Raw genomic sequence first — 26,448 nt, forward strand, 5'->3', positions numbered from 1 at the left:
AAAAAACAAAAGAAAAAACATCACCTAACATAAAACACCAACTAACTAACTTACATTAACTAAATAACTAAATAACACACAACATTAATTGACTTCCCTTCATCTCGGTTTCAGAATATATTATATGATTTTTTATCTGCAGTTTCTTTTCCTCAAAAGACTCTTTACGTCACAAGTGTTACGTCACACCTACTGTGATTTTTAGATTTTTTACCTCTGTTTCCATGTATGTCATAAATTTATTCCATTCTTTATTAAACTTTATGTCTTTTTGATTTCTTATTTTCTGTGTCATTTTTGCCAGTTCTAAATAGTCAAATAGTTTGGTTTGCCATTCGTTTATAGTTGGGATTTTTGATGTCTTCCAATTCTGCGCTATTAGAGTTCTGGCAGCCACTGTCGCATACTGAAAGAGTGTTTGGTCTTCCTTTTTGATTTCCTCCCCAATTATCCCCAGCAGAAAGGCTTCGGGTTTTTTTATAAAGGTATATTTGAGGATTTTTTAAAATTCATTGTAAATAGATTCCCAGAATTTTTTGATAGGCTCACACAACCACCACATATGATAGAAATTGCCCTCCTTGATCTTGCACTTCCAACATAATTTATCACCAGTTTTATATATTTTTTCCAATTTTACGGGCGTTACATACCACCTGTACATCATTTTATACATATTTTCCCTGAGTGTTGTGCATGCCGAGAATCTCATACCTTTATTCCATAATGCCTTCCATTTATCAGACTCTATGTTATGTCCGAAGTCCATTGCCCATCTAATCATTACCTCCTTTACTTCTTCATCTTTGGTGTCCCATTCAAGTAACAGGCTATACATTTTCGATAGGAGTTTTGTTTTACTTTCTAGTATTTCAATCTGAAATCTAGATTTTTTTCTCACTTATCCCATTCTTTTTATCCTCAGACCATATAGAATTAATTTGGTGAAATTGGATCCATCCTGTCAATTTGTTCTTTATTTCTTCATAAGGCCTAATCCTCCAACCAGTCTCTGTTTTTACTAGTAGGTCTTCATATGTCCATCTTTCTCCTTCGATGTTTATTTTTTTTATTGTCAGGATATCTATTGGCGATAGCCACCAAGGGGTCTTCTGTTCCAATAATTTTTTGTTTCTTTCCCACACTTCCAGCAGTGGTCCTCTAAAAATGTGGTTAGAAAATCCTTTATGAACCTTTCCCTTGTTACGCCATAGGTAAGAGTGCCAACCAAATCTTATATTAAATCCTTCTAGATCTAACAAGTCTTTATTTTTAATAACGATCCAATCTTTGACCCAACAAAGACGCGAGGCTTCATAATACAACTTTAAATTTGGAACTGCGAATCCTCCCCTATCTCTTTGATCTGTGAGTAGTTTAAATCTGATTCTGGGCCTTTTCCCTTGCCAGATAAATTTAGAGAGTATTTTCTGCCAATCTTTGAATACTGAGGTTCCCCTGATTATCGGTATATTTTGAAATAGGAACAACAATTTCGGTAATAAACTCATTTTAATCGCCGCCATTCTACCCGACCAAGAAAGTTTTATTCTATTCCAGGTGTCTAAGTCCTTCCTTATTTCTTTCCATGTAGTTATGTAATTATCTTCCATCAAATTTATATTTTTCATCGTTATCCAGATTCCAAGGTATTTTACTTTTTTTGTTACTTTAATACCAGTTTGAGATTCAAGATGGTTTTTTACCTCCTCTTTCACATTTTTAGTCATCATTTTAGTTTTTGTTCCATTTAATTTAAAACCAGATAATTTTCCAAATTCTTCTAACAGATCTAACACCTTACTAACACTCTCTTTTGGATCCTCTAAAGACAACATAAGATCGTCAGCATATGCTTTCAATTTGTATTCTTTCACTCCAATATTTATTCCGCGTATCTCTGAAGTTTTCCTTATCTTATTTGTAATTATCTCTAACATCATAATAAACAGAAGAGGTGACAGAGGGCACCCCTGCCTTGTACCCTTCGAAATTTCAAAGGGTTCTGTTAAGTTATTATTGATAATTAATTTGGCACTTTGTTGTGAGTAAATTGCTTTTATTCCTTCAAGGAATGTGCCCTCTATCCCTATCTTTTCCAAACATTTTATAAGAAAACGCCAGGATACATTGTCAAAAGCCTTTTCGGCGTCAATGAACATTAAAGCTGCGGGGATTTCATTTTTGCATTCTAAGTATTCAATGATGTTTATTGTATGTCTTATGTTGTCTTTTATTTGCCTATTAGGTAAAAAACCAGCCTGATCGGTATGGATGATGTTAACTAGACACTTTTTAAGTCGGGTCGCCATTACGTCTGCGAAGATCTTGTAGTCATTGTTCAGTAATGAAATCGGTCTGTAGTTCTTAATGATCTGTCTGTCCGAATCAGGTTTCGGTATCAACGTAATGTATGCTTCTTTCCAGGATGCTGGTGTTCTTCCTCCTCCTAAAATCTCATTCATTACTTCACATAGCACCGGTGTTATAAGTTCTTCTAGGACTTTATAATACTTGGCCGATAGACCATCTGGGCCTGGGGCTTTCCCCAGTTTCATCCTCTTTATCGCCTCTTGAATTTCCTCTACTTTTATGGGTTTGTTTAACAGACTTCTTTCCTCTTCCGATATGTTGTTAATTCTGTTTTCTTCTAGATATTTTTCTATTTCTATGGCATCTTCTTCTTCTCTTTTATATAGGTTTTCATAGAATTTGAGGAAGCTCTTTTTTATTTCATTAGGGTCCTCCAAGATTTGTTCTTCTACTTTTATTTTATTAATAACGTTTTGTTTTTTCCTTTTTCTCAGTTGCCACGCCAGAAACTTTCCAGTTTTATTTGCCGATTTGAAAATTTTTTGTCTCATTAACTTAATTCCCCATTCTACCTCTTGATTTATTAATGTTGAGTATTGTGCTTGTAATATCTTGTACAGTTGCTTGTTCCCTTCATCACTCGGTTTTTCTATCAGATTCTTTTCACATTTTCTCAATTGTGTAATTAACTCTTTTTTTTTCTCTCACCTTTCTTCTTTGACTATTTTGTTGTATCAAAAAACCTCTTAGCACTGCCTTACTGGCATCCCAAACTATGTCCATGTTTGTCTCCTTATTGATATTTAAATCAAAGTAGTGTTTTAAGGTGGTTTTAGCCTTTTCAATCACTTCTTCTTTTTCAAATAAATAGTCATTCATTCTCCATCTGTACATACCCTGAGTTTTCCAATTTAAATGTAATATTATTGGGTTGTGATCAGATAGTGTTCTAGGAAGTATCTCACATTTCGACACTCTTATTGTTAATTCTCTTGATACCCATATCTGATCCAACCTGCTCCAACTCTGATGCGGCTCTGAGAAGTGAGTGAATTGTTTTGTCATGGGGTTTTTATATCTCCATATATCTATTAAGTCTAAATTTTCCTCGAGGTCATTAAACGATCTCGGAAGTTTCCCTTGATTTAGATTCTTCCTCTTTGAGCTTCTATCTAGTTCTGGTTTCGGCACTCCATTTAGATCTCCAAGTAGGACCAGTTTATTATTCTCTAGATTTAATAAGACTTGTTTCAATTTTTTGAAAAACTCCAACTTATTTGTATTTGGCGCATAGACTGTCACCACGTTGAGTTTTTCTCCCTGAAAATTGATTTGCACTCCTAAGATTCTTCCTTCCTCGTCCTTACATATCAATTTAGGTTCTAATTTCTCTTTCACATAAATTGCTACCCCTCTTTTTTTCTTGGAATCTGAGTTAATGAATTCTATTCCCAACTTTTTATTTATCAAAATATGTTTGTGTTTTTTGGCAACATGTGTTTCTTGGCAACAGATCACATCAACATTTTTTTTCTTTATAATTTTCTCAAATTTATTTCTCTTGGACTTTTCATTAAACCATTATCCTTAACACTTTTAAATTAAACCATTATCCTTAACACTTTCCCCAGACTTAGGGAACCCAGTGAGCCATAAAAGTAGGAGGGCAAAGAGCTTGAAGACAAAGAGCACTTAGTGGCAGAGCAGGTGATGATGCTGATGGCGGCGAATGAGGAGGTGGGAGAGATGGGGGGTGGAGATTCACTCGGGACAATGCCATTATCCAAGAGGCTGAGTTCTACAGCTTCTCTCTATAAAGTTTGAAATAAAAAAGGACTGTTATAAACTTTCCCTTGTCTTTATACTTTCCTGGGCTACCATCTAACAGCACCCTACCAGGTGCAAATAGCCATGGGCACAAGTCTCTTGGGGTGGGGAGCCCACACAGAATACCAGTATGCCCAAGGGACCTGATCCGAGGAAGAAGCCAGCCAATCCATAAATGGGTTGGAGCTCAGAGTGGCCAGACTGGCCCTCCTCCACTTTCAGATGTGATGGAATCTATAATCCCTATCAGCAGACCACATAGCAGATCTCCCAGGCGGAATGGAGCCTTTGCCCACAGGTTTTGCAGCAAATAGGGGATTGCTTTGTCCTCCCAAGAGTGGACCTGTTTGCAAGTCCAGAAAACCAAAAGGTGGAGCTCTTCTCCTGGTTCAGGACCCAGGGAGCAATGGGCATGGATTCCCTGACTTCCTCTGGCTGGGGGTGGGCTCCCATATGCCTTCCCACAGCCCTAATCCAGCTATTTCTCAGGCAAGTCAGATCTGCTTCACTGTGGTAGCTCTCTTCTGGCCATGGAGGGTCTAGTTCACAGAACTCATGGCCCCAGAACTCATGCTGGAGGACTTACCCACTGCTGGGAGGCCTTTTCCACCGGACCTGGAGGGCAGAATCTAGCCTCCATATTAAAAAATAATGCTGAAGCAAACTCTTGGGTTGGGGCAGTGCTTAGGGTCTCCTTTTCAGGTCTCCGTTATTGGTTTTACTGTCCCAAATGTCTAAAATTCTTTAAAATGGCTTTTAATTTGTGGGTATTTAAATTTTATTGGAGGTGGCTTCAATACTTTGGCCATCTTATGAGAAGAGAAGACTCCCTGGAAAAGACCCTAATGTTGGGAAAGATGGAGGGCACAAGGAGAAGGGGACGACAGAGGACGAGATGGTTGGACAGTGTTCTCGAAGCTACCAGCATGAGTTTGACCAAACTGCGGGAGGCAGTGGAAGACAGGAGTGCCTGGCGTGCTCTGGGATCACGAAGAGTCGGACACGACTAAACAACAACATTTAAATTTTGGTTGTTTTGCTTTAAATGAGCGCAGGATGTGCCTGCGAAGAGAGGAGTTTGGGAGAAGGGGAAGGGGCTAATTACAGTGCTTCAGAGTAGGGGGAAATACAGTGGTACCTCGGGTTAAGAACTTAATTTGTTCTGCAGGTCTATTCTTAATCTGAAACTGTTCGTAACCTGAAGCACCACTTTAGCTAATGGGGCCTCCTGTCACCGCGCGATTTCTGTTCTCATCCTAAATCAAAGTTCTTAACCTGAGGTACTATTTCTGGGTTAGTGGAGTCTGTAACCTGAAGCGTATTTAACCTGAGGTACCACTGTATTGGGGAAATGGGGCAGGCCCGGTAAGGAGCACATGGCGTAGGCAGTTGGTGACTAGTGCTCCTGTGAAAGCCCTGACTGACCTCTGGAACATCTGAATGGCTCTCTCCCACTTTGTGGAGCCCACTTGGCTCCCTGGTCTACTCCAGAGCTTAGGGCAAAGAAGCAAGCTAGGAGACAGCTCAAACACAACTGGAGGAAAGATCCTGTAAAATGTTATCAAAAATTGGTAAGGGCTCCTCACCGAGCCTAACGAGTGACAGTGAAGGCAGCCAAGAAAGGCATACTGCCATGGACTGACTGGATGAGGAGTGGTGGGAGACACGAGCTGGGGGGCCCCTAAGAGAACCCCCAGGGGAAGAAAGCTCAGAGCTAGGGGAGTAGAGGTGGGATGACAATGGGTGGTCAGAGGGAGAAAAAGGAGTAGACTGAGGAGGAGGAGGTGTCAGAAGCTGAAGGGGCAACAGGGCTTAGTGAGCAGGGAGAGTCTGCACCAGAGAGAAGTCCAGAACAGAGGCAGAAGCGGGGGGGGGGGGGAGAAGAAGAGATCAGGCAGGCTGCTGGAGAAGCCAGGGAATCTTCCTCCTACTGTGACCAGTTCCCTTCCTCTAGATCTCCCAGAACACACAGAGGAACAGCCAGTCTATATCTGCATCAGGAACAATATGGGTGTGGCTGAAGTGTCAGGCAAAGTTCATGCTAGAAAGGCCAAAGCAGTTACTCATTAACCATTTACTGTAATATTTCTGATTTTAAAAAGCCTTCCATGCCTCCCCCAAAAGAAACTATGTCTTTGTTCTATTTCGTATAAAGACGTCTCACACAAATGCTCAATTCAATAACGATGGAGAAGGGTGGTTTTCTCTTTCTTTCTTTCTTTCTTTCTTTCTTTCTTTCTTTCAATGCAGACTTCTATATTGAGGGTGGAGCAAAGATGAAGAGGAAATCAGTGATATTTGAGAAGTGAAGGGAGAGAGGGAGGAAGATGAGCATTCCCAGAAGCACCATTTAAGGCAACAGTTCCTGGTTGTAGTTACATCATTCTGTACATAATACGCACTTCTCTGCCCTGTCATAAAGAAAGGTCGAGGAAGCAAGAGCAGGAATAGCTGACCGGGGGAAAAGGAAACACTCAGAATTTCTCATCGATCAGTCAGCCCAGCATCTTGACAGCACGAGAAAGCTAATCCAGAGGTGAGTATTTTACCACTAGACCCCAATTTATGCTCCCAGGCAGCTGGTTGCTCAGAAAGGGCTGTTTTCATTCCGTTCTCAGTGAGCCTGCAGGGGTGTTTTAACCCTTCCCTTCTTCACAATCCTGTGGAAAATAAGACATCCATACAGAAACTGTTAGCCCCAGGCAAGAAACTTCTATTGCAGACCACAAAAAGGCCAAGTGTTTTTAAATTTTGTTTGTTCCAATAGGATAGTGGAGCTATTTAATCTATTTTAGCTCCAGAATGTGCTTGAATCCACACACACACACACACACACACACACACACAGTCTGGAGGCACTGTCACTCCCCACTGGAAGGATTTGGAAATGCTTATTGACCAATAGTTTTCACCCCAACCCCTTTATCCTCTAGCTGCTTCTCATTTTGCTTTTTTTTCTACAGCTGCCTCTTCTGTCAACAAATCCGCAGACTCTTCATCCACCATGGCCTCCTATTCTCCATCCACAGATGTGGAGGATGAAGTTAAGTGCCCCATCTGCAGGGACTATCTGACAGACCCCGTGACCTTGGATTGTGGCCACAACTTCTGTCAGGGCTGCATCCAGAACTGCAGCGATAAATGGGAAGAAAAGGGTGTGGGGGACTTGGAGTGTCCGGTCTGCAGAGCCAAGATCCAGAAAGGGAATTTCCGTCCCAATTGGGACCTGGCAAACATATCAGAAAAGTTTAAACTCCGAGGAAAGGAGCTATGTGAGAAACACAAGGAAAGACTCCACCTGTTCTGCAGAGATGATAAAGAATTGGTGTGCATGTTTTGTGAACGTTCCCCGGAACATGAATCGCACACTGTGGTCCTCAAGGAAGAAGTTGTCCAGGAATACAAGGTACGAAGTCATCTTTGCACTTGGTAACTGACTCCTTCCTCCTCCCCACCATTCATTCTCTTTGCAGAATATTGTCTCAGTGTGTCTGGAAAATAACTCCCACTGCAAGGGTGCTTCTAGTTTTCTGTCCCCTCAGCAAATTACCAATACTGGAGGGTATCTTCTGCCCTCTCCCTTCAAATGAAAACAGCTCCTATTGCTCCAACACCACAGCAAGGGGAGGGCAGGGGCTAGATCAGGGGTGAGGAACTCCGGCCCTGTAGGTAGTGGCCTCGGTCCAGTATACCTGAAGGAATGTGTCCACCTCCATCGTTCTGCCCGGACACTGAGGTCCAGCGCCGAGGGTCTTCTGGCCGTTCCCTCGCTTTGAGAAGCCAAGTTACAGGGAACCAGGCAGAGGGCCTTCTCAGTAGTGGCGCCCGCCCTGTGGAACGCCCTCCCACCAGATGTCAAAGAGAAGAATAACTACCAAACTTTTAGAAGACATCTAAAGGCAGCCCTGTTTAGGGAAGCTTTTAATGCTTAATAGGTTATTGTATTTTAGTGTTTTGTTGGAAGCCGCCCTGAGTGGCTGGGGAAACCCAGCCAGATGGGAAGGGTATAAATATATTATTATTATTATTATTATTATTATTATTATTATTATTATTTATTATTGGGGCTCCCATCTTTCCCCTAAAAAAAATTCTGTATTAAGGGATTCTTTGTTTTCACATTTCCTGGAACATTTTGTAAAGGATAGTTTCATCCATCCCAAGGGGTGAAGAACAAGGTAACACCCTTCTCCTCATTGCAAACACAGCAGCTGTGCAGTCTGACAGGAGAATCTTAGGGTTCATCCACACTTATGCTCAGTGGCGTAGTAACGTCAGGCGGTACGTGGTGCGAAAATTTATTGTCACCCCGCCCCCCACATTGAAATTATTAAAAGAAGGAAAAATAAGATACTTATAGTTGGAGGTGTTATTTTCTGGTTTATTTACTTAACATTGTAAGCAAAAGCACTTAAAACCCCTTTTCCGAACTTTGTTCTCTGCAAATTTTGAAATCACATCATCAAAATCAATTCCTTTCGCTACTTTATTTTCAATTGACAAGATGGCTAAGCCAGAGATCCAAGCTTGACTCATCCTGGACCTAAGATAACTCTTGATCAATTTTAGTTTTGAAAAACTCCTCTCACATGCTGTCTAGCAATGTAAACTGAACTTTAGAATAACTTCATAATTTGAATTAAGGCTGAAAGCAAACAGGAAATTGCCCTAAAAATGGCAATTTATACATATATTTGTATTTACCTTTTAGGCTGTGTACCTGTTTCAGCAATTCACATAAGCCTATAGTAAAAATATCATTTATAGAAATAACAGGAGTTATACAAACGGGTCTTACTAAAAAATGACAGAAAGCACTTTGCAACTACTCACTTAAAACCTAGGATCGCATCCTATGCAAGGAGATAGAGCAGTTTCAAGCCTATCACTCTTCCTAAGCACAGGGCTGACCTTGCTCCCAGGCGCTTGAATGCATGGCAGAAAATAAGCATATCGTCCACCTCTACTCTCTCCAAATCAATCCTGAGTTTTTGTTTTCTCTTCAGAATGTGATGGATAGTTGCCTGGAGAATCTGCTGGAGGAGAGAGAGAAAATTCTGGTAAAAAAAGCTGCGGTGAAAAGGGAAAGCGAAGACTTGCTCGTAAGTGACCTGGACACTGGGAAGGGAAGGAGGACGTAAACCATCACCCTCATATTGAGAAATTTCATGTAAAATGCAGAGAAACAAAAGCCAAGAGGCAGACCAAGTTCTCAGAACATCTGTCCTTTTGGAAAGGCCTCATCTCTCCTAAAATTTGTTAGCTGGGAGTAAGGCCCGCTGAACGCAGTGTGACTTTCTTCTGACTGCACTGGCTATGAATTAGTTTCCGGGCCCAATTCAAAGTGCTGGTTTTAATCTATAAAGCGCCTTGGCAACATCCAAAGGCCCCGATCTACTAGGCGCTGGGGTGGATTGCAGAGTCAGGCCCAGGCTGCCACCAGGCCCAGCAAAAAAGCAGCTCTGGCTCACCTAGCCCTGCCCATTGCCACCCCACCACTGCATTTACCTGGCATGGGGGTTCTGGGTTGTGGGCTCTATTGGTCAAAACGGGAGCCTCAGCAATCGCCTCCTCCTGCCCGGAAGAAACCAGGACGACTCCAAGAAAACGCACATGGCAAAAAGGAGTTCCAGGCCCCGGTGGGCACCCCCTTACACACTTGGGATTGGCCAAGCAAATAGCCAGCCAATCAGGATTTTCTTTCTTCACTTTTCACTTCCCTCTGTGGCCCCCTAGTCTCTTGCTGTGGCTCCCATTTATGCATTTTTCACCTGTGGCCCCCTTAGAATACCATGGGGGGGGCCGGTTGGGGGACACTGCTTTACACCACCAGCCCTTTCTGGGTCAAATTACTTGTTACAATCCTTGGCATTTTACCCCCAATGCTTCCCACCCAGTCTAGAACTCTCAGAGTCAGCATCTTCCTGACTTCTCATCTTGCCTTTAATAATAATGATAATAATTAATAATAATAATAATAATAATAATAATAATAATAATACTAGTTATTTATACCCCACCCTCCCCTGCCAAAGCCAGGCTCAGGGCGGCTAACACTAGTAAAATTACAGTAAAAACATAATGGGGGGGCAATTTAAAATACAGGTTAAAATGCAATTTAAAATGCAGCCTCATTTTAAAAGTAGCCCATAGATTAAAACCATAAGGGGAGGGAAACATAAGGGCCAGACTGAGTCCAAACCATAGGCCAGGCAGAACAGCTCTGTCTTGCAGGCCCTGATGTCAAGTCCCGCAGGGCCCTAGTCTCTTGTGACAGAGCGTTCCACCAAGTCGGGGCCAGTACTGAAAAGGCCCTGGCCCTAGTTGAGACCAATCTAACCACCTTGCGACTTGGGACCTCCAAAATGTTGTCATTTGTGGACCTTAAGGTCCTCCGCGGGGCATACCAGGAGAGGCGGTCCCGTAGGTTTGAGAAGCCAGAGTTGCCCTTCCTGTGGAATTCTCACAACACCCCTCTCTTCTTCGAATGGACACAAATAGAGATGCTGAATTCCTTTCCTCTTCTTTTTATTCTGCTTATTGCAGAAATTAACAGAAAGGGAGAGGCAAAAGGCCGCCAATGAGTTCAGGCAACTGCGCCAGTTTCTCAAAAAGCAAGAGAAGCGCCTGCTGAATCAGATGGAAAAGGTGGAGAAAGAGATTGCAGCAAAAAGGGATCAGCTCATGGACCAGCTCTCTGAGGAACTCTCCTCTCTTCAAAGGATCATCCAGGAGATGGAGGAGAAACGCCAGCAGCCAGGAAGTGAACTCCTCCGGGTAAGGCTGTGGCAGAAGCAGCTGAAAGAGTGTTTGTAAGGGAATTATTATCATTTTGGGAAGTTTTTAAAGATTTGATGTTTCCTTATTTATATATATATAAATATATATATTCTGTTGGAATACGCCCAGAGCTAGTTGCCAGGGCTGTTCTATAGAGCAGCAGGATGACCCTCAAGTTCCCTTCCAACTCTACAATTCTACGATTCTGTGGGAGTTTCTTTCCATCATTTGCAAATGTGGGTTTTCTCTCTTATGTTGCATGAAGAATTTGAAAAACTGGGATGTTTCCCTGCACATTTTAAAATGTGGGAGCAGCTTTGTTCTATTCAATTGCATCTAATAGTTCACCTTTCACTGCGTCGAAATGGAGCCATTTTGTCTGTTGACAATAATCTCGTGAATATCTCCTCCATGGGAAACCCACAGCGCCAAAGGGCCAGAGTGAATCCTATCCTGGGTCTATCTTGTGGCAGGCACTGATTTCCCTTCTTCTCTCCCTCTTTTTCTCTCTAGGATGTGAGAAGCACCTTGCAGAGGTAAGTGGGTCCTTCTCATTTCCAGTTGCTTCTCCTCATGAGGCTGGGAAGGGTCCAGGAGCCCAGTACATAAAACCTGCCCCTCCAGGCTCCAAGGGAGAGAGAGTGGGACTCCCCACACCTGCAGCATTTCGCAGGTAACAACAGGAGTCCTCCCTTGAACCCCTCAGGTCCAACCTGTTTTTCTGCTCCTTTGTTCTCTTTCTCAGAAAATGACAAAGAATAGAAAACATCTTTTAAGAGCCAGGCAAAATCCTTTCAGTTTTTTCTAGACTTGTAAACTTCTTCTTAGATACGCTTACATATACTTTTAAGATGGTGGGAGTTGTCTTCTGTAGCCCACTCTGCTATTTCTCGAAGTGCTTTTTTGAGTTGCATTTGATTCCATTTGTTGAATTTTAACAAATGGTTAGAGCAGCGGAAAGGCATAATCAAGGCAAAAATGAACTGAGCAATGGGTTGAAAAGAGGGCAAGAATGGTCCAGTGCCAAGGAATGGGTGATGGAATGAAATATGCAATGTGTTGTCAATACAGTGGTACCTCGGGTTGAGAACTTAATTCATTCTGGAGGTACGTTCTTAACCTGAAACTGTTCTTAACCTGAGGTACCACTTTGGCTAATGGGGCCTCCCACTGCTGCCATGCCACCGCCGCGCCATTTCTGTTCTCATCCTGAAGCAAAGTTCTTAACCTGAGGTACTCCTTCTGGTTAGCAGAGTCTGTAAGCTGAAGCGTCTGTAACCTGAAGCGCCTGTAACCCGAGGTACCACTGTACACTCAGATAATTTATGCCCTTTTAGGGTTGCCATGTTTCAAAAAATTAAAAACTGGATGCAGAAGTTGTTGGGCTTTTGGGGGGCAAAGTTGTTGAGCTATGTCTGGAAAATTTTGGACGTATGACAACCCTGTTATAGGCAATGCAGCAAAGCTGGAAACAGATAAACTCTGAGCGTAATGGTATCACTTGACGTTTCTTTTTACTGACATAGATGTAAGTGGGGAGACTCAGAGACCGGCTTCTGGCCCCCAGGTGCCTGGCTTTGGCATCCATAATCTCCTCCATCCCTCTGGGCCTCAATCCCTCTGTGCTTGCCTCTCCCTCTTGGCTTTCTAGAGGTTCCTTCCTCCTCTCAATTCCTTTGCATTCCTTGGAGTTGGGTGGCTTAAAATTGTTTTTCTCCACCAGATATGAGAAAAGAGAGAGACTAAGGAATCCAGTGGAGCTCCCTCCAGAGCTGAAGAAAAGGATCTCGCAATTCTGTGCTACAAATCCCCTTCTGCAGGGTGACATGAAGCAGTTCAAAGGTAATGTATAATGGCGGTGAGGATTTTATGCTAGGTATTGTATAAGTCTGAAAATGAGCATGCCAGACTCTTCATTATATTTTGTTCTTGCCAAATAGTCAGTGGTAGCACCAGCAGAGCTTCCTTCTTTACAGCCTAGTCATCATTCCCTCCTCCCCAACTACCTATTGCCCCATTTATATTGCCATTCTCGTCCTCAGAGGCTGGAGTGGTAACCGCTGCAAATGCACCAGGGTATATTGTTTTGTAAAGTCCTGAGTTTTTGTTCCAACATGTTTCTGTTCATAACTATATGGAATCTCCTTTGCATATTGTTGCTAATCTACACAATCAGGAGTGGTCCTTTGGGAGGTTCTCAGTTTGCTTGGGCTTCACAACAAGCACCTATTACCCTCCTGAGGCATCTCCTCCTCCTCAGACTCACACCCGCATCTATCTATCTATCTATCTATCTATCTATCTATCTATCTATCTATCATCTATCTATCATCTATCTATCTATCTATATCTATATCTATCTATCTATCTATCTATCTATCTATCTATCTATCTATCATCATCTATCTAATCAATCTATCATTTTTATACCACTCCATTATTCGATCTCAGGGCAAATCACAGAATGAAAAAATCTAGTGCTGCAACCATCTTGGTCTCACAAGAGATTCCACATTTCACTGGAGAAGAGGAACATTCCAAACAGCCTGTACCTAAATGTTGGTTTGAAAGAATCCCAAACCCCCAAAATGCTTTTATCCACTTTCAAACAAGAACCTCAACCACAAGGTGGAGTACATTAAGGCCATAAAAATAGGACACAGTGCAAGCAGTGTTGAAGATGACGTCTATATTCAACTGAGTTCTCCGCCTTCTGTGATTGAGATCCAGACAGACCGTATAGAAATTTGAGTACAGAAGTGTTACTGCTTGCAAAAGAAAGGAAGAGAAACCATAAGCTTTCCAAACTGACCTCATTTGGCAAACCTGCTTATCTGACCAGTCAACAGAGCTGTGTCGTGTGCAACGTCCCATATATGATCCTACCAGCCTTTGATGCAAAAACCATCTCTAGAGTTCCAGGGCAATGCTACTGGAAATTAAAATTCAGTGAGGCAGGACTTCATGCCCTTCAACATTTCTCCCATGAAAATAGGGATGTCTTAAGGAAAAGCAGGACAAATCAGAAGCCGGGACAGCTTCTGTAAATCCGGGACTGTCCCTGGAAACTAGGGACACTTGGAAGGTCTGGGGCTTCCTTTTGCTTGAGAGCCTTGCCAATTCTGCCTCTGCAAGTTTAGTTTCTTGTTATGTTAAACAATTGCAGCTTTAATAACCCCCACCATCGGAACCACCAGTGTACTTGGGGCAGATGTGAGGCTGTGGCCAGCTCCCCATTGTATTCCTGCCAAAGACTGGTATTGCAGAGCTTATGCACCACTATTGATCCTACTTTGAACTATGAGGTTCATAGACAATCTTTTCTAGTATGTTTCATTATTTCTGTGTTTTACATTTTTAATTATTTTAATCTGTTTCCCATATGAACCACCCTGATATATTCTGGTAAAGGGCAGTATATATACATTATTATTATTATTATTATTATTATTATTATTATTATTATTAATTATTCACACCCTGGCCGGCACTTTCTTGATCTCCTGCCCTCAGGCAGAAGATATAGAAGCATGATTAGTCACACCAACAGGGTAAAGAACAGCTTCTATCCATGGGCTGTTAGGCTGCTGAATGAAAAGATAACAACAGGCCAACTGACTTTTGGGTTTGGTGGGTGTGCGTCAGTAAAGGAGGGGAATTAAGACTAAGAGAGCTGAGTGGGGGGTGCTCGTGTAATCTCACTGTATACAAGTTGCACAAGTGACAATAAAGTATTTCAATTTCAATTAGTTTTTTTAATTAGTTTTTTTAAAAAAAATATTTGTTCAACTTAATTTCTTTAACTTTAAATAAACAATATGCAGTGTGTTATGAAGTCATATTCTTGTGACAAGATTTACCAGAGGTCCAACACTGTAGTGCTTAAACTTTCTATCTTCTTCCTTCTTCAGACACTGTATTCCTCAGACTGGCTCAGAAAGGTGAATTTCCAAAGGAAGACCAAATTCACAGAGGGGACGGGAAATGTTGTTTTATTGGGTTTGAACAGCCTGTCCCCTAGACCTTGGAACTATCAGTAGCTTAACTTGAGTGAATTGCACTGTTGTGATGTTGCAGCCATCATGGCATCCAATTCCTGGATCCACTCATACAAAAAAGGAAAGTAAACATTTTCTGGGTCATTTGAGATACCTGGATTGACAGGAGGGGTACAGTATAAATAATGTTATTATTTTGTTTCTTTATTACATTTATCAATCTCTTTATACAGAGAAAATGTCTCAAAACGACTTGAGCAGATAAAATACACAACGTAAAAGTCAGAAAAATGTAAGACAATGAACAGAATATACAAAATGTTCATCCAGCAACATATATTGAATAGGGGGAGGGGGAGAGCCTAATTTAAAAAGACAGCAAAAAAGGCATTTATCATCTGGAGGAAGGAGATGAGGGTCCCAATCCTGAATGCAATGCAAGGAAGTCCTATTTCATGAGAAAGGGAACCTGCTTCTTGGGTTTTGTCTTGCATTGGTGTGTCCTCTCTTTCCGCGGATTCTGCCTCTTTTCCTTACACCTCATCTCTCTCCCCAACAGCAAATGTTGCTCTGGATCCAGCCACAGCTTATCCTCGGCTTGTCCTGTCTGAGGACTGCAAAAGCGTGAGATGGCGAGACGAGTATCAACACCTGCCCAACAATTCTGAGAGGTTCTACAGCGATCCTGCTGTGCTGGGACGTGAGGGCTTCAACAAAGGCAGCCATTACTGGGAAGTCAGTGTGGGAAGTGAGGAGATGTGGGCTGTTGGGGTTGCCAGGAAGTCAGTGAGGAGAAAGGGCTGCTTAGCCTTAAGTCCTGAAGGAGGAGTCTGGGCTGTGGGGAAGAGGGGAGGTTGGTACAGTGCCTTCAACCCCCCTGACAACCCTCCACTGTCCCTGAGCAACAAGCCCAAGAGGATCCGAGTGACTCTGAACTATGATGGGAGGGAGGTGTCTTTCTTCGATGCCGACACAGGAGCCCATCTCTACACCTTCCTAGGAGCCTCGTTCTCTGGAGAGATGCTCCTCCCTTTCTTTTGGCTGTCAGGAAACAAAACCCAACTCAGGATGGCTTAAGCCTTAAGGGGACCAAATCTACCTCTCAGGCCCAGGAGGCGCTTCTCTCCAGAGCAAAATGATTGCTCTGAAAGGGAACGTTTATTTGCAAAGAGCTCTGTTGACATCTTTGTAGAGGTCCATGGAGAGGATTCATTCCAGCCACAATCAGCAGATATATGAAAAAAGTGGGCTTTGCTTTTCCCATCCCACCCACAGTGTTCTCCCTGCAGCTTTGTTCCAAAAGAGACAGCAACACTTTCAGCAGTTCCAAACAATTTATTTCAGCGTCACTGATGTCCAACCCTGGTTTCATTTTTTATTTTTCCACCTCTCCCTCTCCACAAGACCTCCACCAGCTGTTGACATGTGTTCTTGTATTGCTGAAGTGGATTACTAGAAAGCAATCCCTCCACCCATATCGGCAGGGAAACCTCATTGAGTTGCATCCAAAGATAACCATGCTTGGAGTTAGACCCACTGAAAGTTGTGCACATGGGTAACTTAGCTCCATTGATTTTGGTGAGCTTATTCTGAATAAAACAACCCATTGCTTCGTAGACTTCAGATCTCCAGAGGAATAAATAAAGGGATTTATGTCAGGGACCAGCTTCCAACCCCTGCTGAAAATGAAACCTGCCCCTAGCTATAGTTGCTCCAAGGTAATTCAGTGGGGCCTCTTCTCAGTTCATTGTCTTCTGGATCAGTGCCTTAATCCTTTGAAATAAATAAATAAATAAATAAATAAATAAATAAATAAATAAATGTTTTATTTATACCCCGCCCTCCCCAGCCAAGACTGGGCTCAGGGTGGCTAACAACCAATAATAAAAACAAGTTGATGATTAAAATATAATTTAAAAAACAAGATTAAAATACAACATTAAAACATTAGGATGCAGCGTCTTCACAGGAGGAGAAAGGAAAAAGAAAGAGGGGGATGGAATCAAACTGATTCTAAGCCAAAGGCCCGGTGGAACAACTCTGTCTTACAGGCCCTGCGGAAAGAAATCAGATCCCGCAGGGCCCTGGTCTCATGAGACAGAGCGTTCCACCAGGCCGGAGCCAGTGTTGAGAAGGCCCTGGCTCTGGTTGAGGCTAATCTAACTTCCTTAGGACCCGGGACCTCTAGGGTGTTGCTATTTATGGACCTTAAGGTCCTCCGTGGGACATACCAGGAGAGTATTGTAGATTCTGAATATCACAGAATAGCCATTGAGGTGTCCCCAGACGTTGTTGTCCAGTTCCCATCAGCTTCAGCCAGCAGGGATGACAGTCAAGGATGATGGAAGCTGTAATCTGGACCTCACCACCTGGACTCTGCTGCCCTATATCCTTCCCATTGAAACAACCGTGAAAATAAATTTTGGACGCTATAGATGTATCCTGGTCTGGTGCATGCAATGTCTTTTGTTTTGCAGCTGTGTGATTTGTGCTCATATTGTATTGTGGTGGCCATTGGCTATAAACAATAAAATTTATAGATAGATTGAATGGCGAAAATAAGTAATAAAATAGTAAAACAATTTTATTTTTTTGGTCCTCACTCCCAAATGGTGTGTGTGTTTTTGGTTATATTGTGCTTTTGGTTATATTGGGGGTGAGGTGGGGTGGGGGCTGGAGAAGTATGAAGGCCAAAACCACTCCCCTCCTTTGCTAAATGGATGCAGGAGACCAGAGGCAGCGAATGAAAAAGCAGGGAAAGACAAACCCTCCAAGTGTCACTATTTTCCAGGGATGTCCCTGATTTAGAGAAGCTGTCCTGGTTTCTGAGTTGATCCCAGAATGAGAGAGATTTCTGATTTGATCCCATTTTTGATGTTGAGCTTCAGACCATATTTTGCGCTCTCCTCTTTCACCCTCAATAAAAGGTTCTTTAATTCCTCCTCACTTTCTGCCATCAAGGTTGTGTCATCTGCATATCTGAGGTTGTTGATATTTCTTCCGGCAATCTTAATTCCGGCTAGGGATTCATCCAGCCCAGCCTTTCGCATGATGAATTCTGCATATAGGTTAAATAAGCAGGGAGACAATATACAGCCTTGTCGTACTCCTTTCCCAATTTTGAACCAATGAGTTGTTCCATATCCAGTTCTAACTGTAGCTTCTTGTCCTACATAGAGATTTCTCCAGATATTGCTGGACTACAACTCCCATCATTCCCAAACATTGGGTCATGCTAGCTTAGACTGGTGGGAGTGGGAGTCCCAAACATCTGGAGAACCACAGGTTCCCTCATCCTTGCTCTGTACTTTTATTATTTCTCCTCAGTGTATGTCCCCTTGTGCTTCATAAAGCTGAGTTTCTGATGGAAGCCTTTGCCACAGTCTACGCAGTTCCATAGCTTCATGTGGACTCTCTTATGCCTTATCAGGTGAGAGCTGGTGCTGAAGCTTCTTCCGCACTCGGCACACTCGTACGGTTTCTCCCCAGTGTGGGTCCTCTTGTGCGCAATCAGTTCTCCTTTCTGAATGAAGCTTTTCCCGCAGTCTGAGCACTTGTACGGCTTCTCCCCCGTGTGGGTCCTCCTGTGTCTTATCAGGGATGCATTATGGCTGAAGCTTTGTCCACAAGCCAAGCATGTGTATGGTTTCTCCCCCGTGTGAACCCTCTTGTGGTTTATGAGGTTTGAGGTGGTGCTGAAGCTTTTCCCGCACTCTGAGCACTCGTAGGGCCTCTCCCCCGTGTGGGTCCTCTCGTGTATCATCAGGTTCGTCCTTCCGTTTGAGATTTTCCCACAGTATGAGCATTTGAAGGGCTTTTCTCCCTTCTGCATCCTCTGACGATTGAGAAGGACCAAGTTCTGGGAGAGGCTTTTCCCAGTGTCAGAGGACATCTTTTCTCTCTTACACCCATGAACCCTCCCTTGGAAGGGCCTTTCATCACATTCCTTGGGATGAACAGTGTTTTCTGCTGCTGTTCCCAGATGGACTTCCTGGTGATGTATGGGTCTTTGCTGACCTATATCCCTCACTTCCTCCTCAGTGGCCTGGAGGGATAGGCTTTCAGCACTTTTCAAGGATGTTGTGTCAACGTTCATGCAGTCAAGTCTTTCCAGCTCAGGATCCTCCTCCTTCATCCTCACTTGCATATCACCTGCTGGAAGACATCGAAAAACAACCTAAGTTACCTCTTCTTACCTTACATATTGCCTCCAATAATAATACAGTGGTACCTCGGGTTAAGTACTTAATTTGTTCTGGAGGTCCGTTCTTAACCTGAAATTGTTCTTAACCTGAAGCACCACTTTAGCTAATGGGGCCTCCTGCTGCCGCTGTGCCGCCACTGCACAATTTCTGTTCTCATCCTGAAGCAAAGTTCTTAACCCGAGGTACTATTTCTGGGTTAGCGGAGTCTGTAACCAGAAGCGTATGTAACCTGAAGTGTATGTAACCCGAGGTACCACTGTACAGGATAGCTAATGTGGTGTATTGGTTTTAGGAGGAGTGGAGCGACTCCGGCCTGGGGCCTTCTTTATCTGGTTCTCATGACTCTCCTCATTCTTCCCCTACCCCCAGACCCCTCCCCAGCCCTCCGTGCCCCTCTCAAGTGCTCCTCAGAGGAACTGGCTCCATTTACTTGACCCTTTTTCTGCTCTGGCAGGGTTCTTCACCAACCTGGTACTCCCAGCTGTTGTGGGCTACAACTCCCATTAACCAGCTGTGTTGGCTGGGGCTGATGGGAGTTGTAGTCCTGAGCTGAAAAGTCCATGTTTTGTAGTCCCAAAACTAAGGTGGAGAATCAGCTCTAAGCCATGGTTTCCTTGCTGGCAGCTGAAATTGTGGTTTGGGTTCTAAGCCATGGTTACTGCAAACTATTGTGTGGCATGAAACCTGAATGGAGCCAGTGGTCAAATAACAACAACAACAACAACAACAACAACAACAACAACAACAACAATAAATTTATTAGTACCCATCCATCTGACTGGGTTGCCACTGCCAACATATATAAAATAATAATAAAACATTAAAAATCTTCCCAATACAGGGCTGTTCCCTAAACAGGCCCACAGAAAGAGGTTTCTGTGCAGGACAGCCCATAATTCCGTCAAAGAGCAGTGCTGGAGAGGGAATGACAGAAACAACCTCAGGAAAAGAAACTCGTTAACATTTAGCCATAATAAAATCCTTACCCACCAACTTGGTCTCCCCATCATCGCCCTCTTGCTTGGCTTCCAGCAAGAGATGGATTTCCATGGTGGTTGATGAATTCTGCTCCAACATAGGCAAGTTAACAGGCCCTTCTTCTGAAAGGCCAGGGACCTGGAACAGGAAGAGGCACACAGTTCAGGATCCTCTTGTCAGGGGTCACAGCTCAGAGGCAGAGCAGAAGGTCCCTAATTCAATACCCTACCTTCACAAAGGGCCAGGAGAGCAACTGTCAATCTGTGTAGGCAGACCTGAGCTAAGTGACAATGTGCTAAATATTTATTTGCTAACCTTTATATAGACTTTCTTCAAAGGAATGTTGGGCTAGACCTTTCCGGAAGTCTCTGATGTTGTTGGCATCTGCCTTTCTCGAGAAACAGTGGCATATTCAGTGAAACCACAGCCTCCCGTGTTGTTTTTGCTGCATAATTGACACTAGAGCTACATGCCTGGAGCACAAGCCTGGGTGGTGTACATGGAGGTCCTGGGATACCCAGAGGACAAAAATACCCTCTCAAACTTGCTGATGTGGTCCAAAGGAAAGCAGAGCAATACATCTGGCACCAGATTGGCTGCAGACGTTGCCGGAAGGAGAGGTACAAGCAGGGCCGTCTTTAGCAGATACGGCGCCGGGGTGCAAATATTCACCCAGCGCCCCCAAATTACCACAGATAGTGTTGGGGTGGCCGTAGCTGCACACTGCCAGCCATTGGGGGGCGCACCTCTCTCCTATGCCGCTGCGGGACAGCGATCCCCGCAGAGGCTTCGGAGCGGCCGCCGGGACCACATAACACCGGTCTTGAAAGACCTACATTGGCTCCCAGTATGTTTCCGAGCACAATTCAAAGTGTTGGTGCTGACCTTTAAAGCCCTAAATGGCCTCGGTCCAGTATACCTGAAGGAGCGTCTCCACCCCCATCGTTCTGCCCGGACACGGAGGTCCAGCGCTGAGGGCCTTCTGGCGGTTCCCTCACTGCGAGAAGCCAAGTTACAGGGAACCAGGCAGAGGGCCTTCTTGGTAGTGGCGCCCGCCCTGTGGAACGCCCTCCCACCAGATGTCAAATAGAACAACAACTACCAGACTTTTAGAAGACATCTGAAGGCAGCCCTGTTTAGGGAAGCTTTTAATGTTTGATGTATTACGGTATTTTAATATTTTGTTGGAAGCCGCCCTGAGTGGCTGGGGAAGCCCAGCCAGATGGGCGGGGTATAAATAATAAATAATAATAATAATAATAATAATAATAATAATAATAATAATTCCCTCCCAAGCCTCCTCAGGAGGAGAGTGATCCCCACCGAGGCTTGGGAGGGAAGTTGCGTGCCTGCCAGCCATATGGTTGGCGGGGCACAGCTGGTGGGTATGCAGGGAAAGGGGAGGCCACCAGCAAAGCTGCGCAGCTCCCCCACTTGCTGGGACGCCCCAAAGAGGCTGGCACCCTGGCACGACGCACCACTAAGCGCTATGGAAAGACGCCTCTGGGTACAAGGTGCAATCCAACCACAATACCTCAAGGACTTTCCTAGACCTTAAGATCATCTTCTGAGGGCCTTCTTTGTGTGCCTCCTCCATGTGAGGCCTGGAAGGTGGCAACACAAGAAGGGGCCTTTTCGGCGGTGGCTCCCCATCTGTGGAATGCTCTCCCCAGGGAGGTTCGTCTGGCACCTGCATTATACACCTGTAGGCACCAGGCAAAAATGTTCCTATTTAATCAGGGCTTTGGCTGTTTGACATCCAATGCTCTTTTAAAATGAGTTGGGGAGGTGGGCGTGTTAGATGTATCATCACTGAAGCAGTCAAATACAACATTTCCTGTTGCCTAGAGTGGACACACAGGGAAATGTTGCTCCAGACAGGGAGGACTTCCTGTCATACCAGCTCTGGTGCATCGTGTGTGTGTGTGTGTGTGTGTGTGTGTGTGTGTGACCAAATAGATAGGTGTGACCCTAGCAGACCCTATAAAAAGGGCTAGTCATGCAGCAATCTTCCTCTTCTGCTCTTTTGCCATCTTCCTCTCTTATGGCTCTTAGCCAGCAGCACACGGCTCATCCTTACAGAGGATGGAAGCCACAAGGTAGAAAGTCTGAGGGCTACCTCAGACTTCTTCTCTCTACAAATGTAACTGTAACCACAAGATAAAGCCTGCCTTCAGGACAATACTGTGAAGTGAATGTAACTAAACTTTACTCTTACTTTTAAACACGACTGTCATGTTATTATTATTTTAAGAGGGAAATAAAGGGGGGAAACTTACCAGGAACAATCCAGACTGGACATGTCAGACTGGATTGCTCAACTTAAATGATGCTAACGAATCCATCAACTTGCTTCCAGCAATGTGCAAGGGAATGTGCTCTGCTGCTTGCTCACTAGCATGAGTGAGGAGGGATAATATTTAATAATAATAATAATAATAATAATAATAATAATAATAATAATTTATTTATACTCCACCCATCTGGCTGAGATTCCCCAGCCACTCTGGGCGGCTTCCAATCGAGTTTTAAAAACAATACAGCATTAAATATTAAAAACTTCCCTAAACACGGCTGCCTTCAGATGTCTTTTAAAGATAAGATAGCTGCTTATTTCCTTCACATCTGAAGGGAGGGCGTTCCACAAGGCAGGCGCCAGTACCAAGAAGGCCCTCTGTCTGGTTCCCTGTAACTTCACTTCTCGCAATGAGGGAACTGCTAGAAGGCCCTTGGTGCTGGATCTCAGTGTCCGGGCTGAACGATGGGGGTGGAGACGCTCCCTCAGGTATACTGGACCAAGACCCTTCAGGGCTTTAAAGGTCAGCACCAACACTTTGAATTGTGCTCAGAAACGTACTGGGAGCCAATGCAGATCTCTCAGGACTGGTGTTAAGTTGTCCTGGCAGCCATTCCCAGTCACCAGTCTAGCTGCCGCATTCTGGATTAATTGCAGTTTCTGGGTTACCTTCAAGGTAGCCCCATGTAGAGCATATCCTCTTCTACTTTCCTCAACATCCCCACAGGGTGGTTATTGGGTTTTTAGGTTATTGGCTCTATCGTCTACGACACTGACTGGCAACAGCTCTTCAGGATTTTCAGTGAGAGACTCTCCCAGCCCTACAGATGCCGAGGCCTGAACCCGGGACCTTTTGCATGCAAAGCAGATTGGATGGACCTTTGTCCTGACGCCACAGGTATCTTTTTATGCTGCCACTGCCATCCACAGGTGCATTAAGGTGAACAGCATGCAAAACCCTCACCTCTTGTTCTGTTCTCATGGCCTCCCGGTGGATCTTCATCAAGAAATCCTCCACCTGAGCCACAGCCTCCGTACAGTTCCCCGGATCACGTTCCCAGACCCAGCTCTGCATCTCCTGGGGCAGGATGGTCAGGAACTGCTCCAGAACCACCAGGTCCACGATCTGCTCCTTGGTGTGTCTGTCTGGCTTCAGCCACCGATAGCAGAGTTCCTGGAGATGATTGCACACGTCTCGAGGGCCATCAGTCTCCAGGTAGCAGAACCGCCTGAAGCTTTGGCGCCGCATCTCCAGGCTGGCAGCGTCCTCATCCAGAATCTCTTCCTTCACTTCCACAGGAGAATCTTCCCTTCTACTAGGCCACCTGCTGAAAGAGACCTGGGTATCCTTATGATCTCCCATGGACACCTGTTGAGGCACCTGCAAGCTTTTCCACCCTGAAAATGGGGCCTGCATCTGCAGTGGCAAAACCTTCTGCCACTGAGATTCCCAGCCCTGTGGGTCTTGCTCCTCCATTTTCAGGTCTTGCTCCTCCATTTTTATTCCTGGAAAACAAAAGCAATGCCAATAAGCAACAGGCGATGAAAACTGGGCATGTTTACTCTCTCCTAATAGACACATATTATTAATAAAAAATATAGCATATGTGCTATCAACCATCCATGACTCATGGATGGGGAACATGTGACCCTGCAGATATTGCTGGACTACAATTCCCATCATCCTTGGTTGTTGGCCTTGCTGGCTGGGGCCTGATGGGAACTGCGTTCAACAATATCTGAAGGGCCCCTGGTTTATACAGAAAGCTGCCTTATGCCAAGGCAGACTGCCAGCAGCTCTCCAGGGTTCCAGGCATTAAGGGTTTCATGCTCTACAGAAGTGTTTCCCGAACTTGGGCCTCCAGCTATTTTTGAACTACAATTCCTATCCAGTTGGAGACCCAAGATTGGGAAACCTTGTTCTACAAGCAAGAGGCTGGGATGAAACCTCTGCTTACAGTAAATATTAAAATTAACAATAAAAACAGCTAATAACATTTAAACAAAGACAAAAACCAACAGTGAAAGATATTGAAACATGCCAGCATCTATGTGTCTGCATAGGTTTGCCTAAACAAAAATGTTTTTAAGTAGGTGCTGCAAAGAGCACAGCGAAGGCGGCCTGCCTAATGTCAACAGTTTCTGACTTTTAGAAGACATCTGAAGGCAGTCCTGTTTAGGGAAGTTTTTAATGTTTGACGTTTTATCGTGTTTTTGGTACTGTAATTCTGTTGAGAGTCGCCCAGAGTGGCTGGGGAAAACCCAGCCAGATGGGTGGGGTATAAATTATTATTATTATTAGGCAGGCAGGGATCTCCAACGTGCTGGCCCTGCCACACTAAAGGATAAATTTCTTACAGCTGCGGAAGGAGTATGTGTGGCACCTGTTAACATTGCCAGTTCTGCGGATCCAAGTGTCTGAACCAGCACATATGCGGTGCGGTGATCCTGAAGGTATGATGAAGATTATGATAATAAATAAATACAATTTGTGATTAGCACAGCACCCATTCTTCCTTCACAACCAATATCAGTGGTCCTTCCTAGCTGATCTGGCCCCCTTGGTGAGAGGGGGAAGCCCTGATCTCCACTGCGCCCGAGGGCACTTGCTGAGCCTGAGAAGAGTCTCATCTCTCACCCTCTGCTTGCTCTCCCAACAGATCCCCTTCTGCTAGATTCCGCTCAATCCACTTCCCCTCCCCTCCTTCCTTGAACTCACCTGCTTCAGGCAGGCTTTGCATTGCTCGCCCTTGGCAGCAGCCCCCTAATGGCCCCAAGGATAAGAAATCCAAAAGGGGGAGGGATTTGTTTTTCAATTAAAAAAGAAAGGAGGAGGGGAAAGTGGCTTTGCTTTCCTCAATTCTCCCCCAATTTGTCACACGCACCCGGCCACTCTAGGCATCCTCGTTCTCTAAGCATCCTTTAACTCTTTCAGTGCCTCGCAGCAAAGGCTGGAGTTCATTGGTGCGTCCCCCGCCCCCAGATCATTAATGTTGGAAAGTCTGTTTCCATTCGGGAACTCGCAATTTTGCAAAAAAAAAAAAGGGAATGAGCGCCATCTGCCTGATTAGGTGTTTCCTGTCCAGCAAAAGGACCACATTGCAATCCCAACCTGTGCTTGTCTACTCAGTCGTTAAGTCCCATTAAGTTCAATGGGATTTACTCCTAGGTAAGTGTATGCCCATTGAAGCCCCTCTGCAGACACCCACAAATTGGTACTGTCTCTTCTGAGTTCCCCGGCTGTGCAATATATTTATGGTTCCTTGTTTTGTTCAGTATTATTCAAAGCACCCCTTAAGAACACCCAGCCTCCCGGGTTACGTACAAATTTAAACCCAGGACTGAACTCGCTGGTTGGTATCTTATCATCACGCTCCAAATTACAGCCTTACAAAGAGTGTGAAAGCTTTACAGAAGGAGCAGGTGTATCCCTGATTTACTGATGGCTTGTTCGCACGTTACACTGAACACTGGTGCACACTGTCTCTGCATATGTGCAAGTGCTCTTGCGAAAGAGTGAACCCTTGTTGATCTGCATATCACAGCTGCTGCGTACACAGGTGTCCAGGCTGTGACTTGTGAAACGCTACACATTAGCAACTGTACGCGTGTCAAATACTTGTGTACAGAGAGGTATACTGCATAGATTGTGCACTCATAGAATGTAACATGTGAACACTCCTCTTGTATTACCAAGTACACTGGTTGTGCATCACTTGAATGCAGCATGTGGACACACGACACGCACACTGCGATGTATTTTTTAAGTTGGTATTTGCTAGTATATGTGATGCTGTACAAAACTCTGCAAATTAAATAAGTAAACAATAGCAACACGCCTACAGATACAGAAGTAGGGAGAGATGGAGGCTAAGGGAGAGGATACAATTATTATGAATCAAAAGGGGTTAGTCTAAAACTTCTGCTCCCCACCACCCATTAATAAAAGGTGTACAATGCCTCCAATAATCTTTGTGTCGAAAGGAAGAGTTAAACTCACAACTCTCCCGTTCCTAGATAGGCAAGGGGTGGGTGCGTCCTGGAGGGGCAT

At 44.2% G+C, this 26,448-nt stretch overlaps 2 protein-coding genes across 6 annotated transcripts; one reads left to right on the top strand and one right to left on the bottom strand.

Annotated features, from left to right (window-relative positions):
- Nucleotides 1-6,030: 6,030 nt before the first annotated feature.
- Nucleotides 6,031-17,505, top strand: LOC310756930 (tripartite motif-containing protein 10-like). Of its 3 annotated transcripts, none has more exons than XM_083601885.1 (8): nt 6,031-6,676; nt 7,104-7,546; nt 9,147-9,242; nt 10,687-10,917; nt 11,434-11,456; nt 12,644-12,762; nt 14,832-14,861; nt 15,478-17,505. In XM_083601885.1, exons 2-8 carry the CDS (start codon nt 7,145-7,147, stop codon nt 15,993-15,995), a joined length of 1,419 nt encoding a protein of 472 aa, XP_083458011.1. In that variant the 5' UTR covers nt 6,031-6,676; nt 7,104-7,144; the 3' UTR covers nt 15,996-17,505. The 3 variants fall into 3 exon arrangements, with proteins under 3 accessions (XP_083458011.1, XP_083458013.1, XP_083458012.1); XM_083601887.1 differs by having other exon boundaries at nt 7,131-7,546; XM_083601886.1 differs by lacking the exon at nt 6,031-6,676 and having other exon boundaries at nt 6,989-7,546.
- A 601-nt stretch (nt 17,506-18,106) lies between these two features.
- LOC310756845 (uncharacterized protein) lies at nt 18,107-25,297 on the bottom strand. Of its 3 annotated transcripts, XM_083601697.1 has the most exons (5): nt 25,117-25,297; nt 24,782-24,845; nt 23,362-23,903; nt 20,110-20,239; nt 18,107-19,073 (listed from the first exon to the last, which is right to left on the bottom strand). In XM_083601697.1, exons 2-5 carry the CDS (start codon nt 24,789-24,791, stop codon nt 18,232-18,234), a joined length of 1,524 nt encoding a protein of 507 aa, XP_083457823.1. In that variant the 5' UTR covers nt 24,792-24,845; nt 25,117-25,297; the 3' UTR covers nt 18,107-18,231. The 3 variants fall into 3 exon arrangements, with proteins under 3 accessions (XP_083457823.1, XP_083457822.1, XP_083457821.1); XM_083601696.1 differs by lacking the exon at nt 24,782-24,845 and having other exon boundaries at nt 18,107-19,070; XM_083601695.1 differs by lacking the exon at nt 24,782-24,845 and having other exon boundaries at nt 25,117-25,296.
- Between the last annotated feature and the right edge of the window lie 1,151 nt (nt 25,298-26,448).

This window comes from Podarcis filfolensis, assembly GCF_964270895.1.
Source record: "Podarcis filfolensis genome assembly, chromosome: 2".
In the NCBI taxonomy this organism is placed as follows: Eukaryota; Metazoa; Chordata; class Lepidosauria; order Squamata; family Lacertidae; genus Podarcis; species Podarcis filfolensis.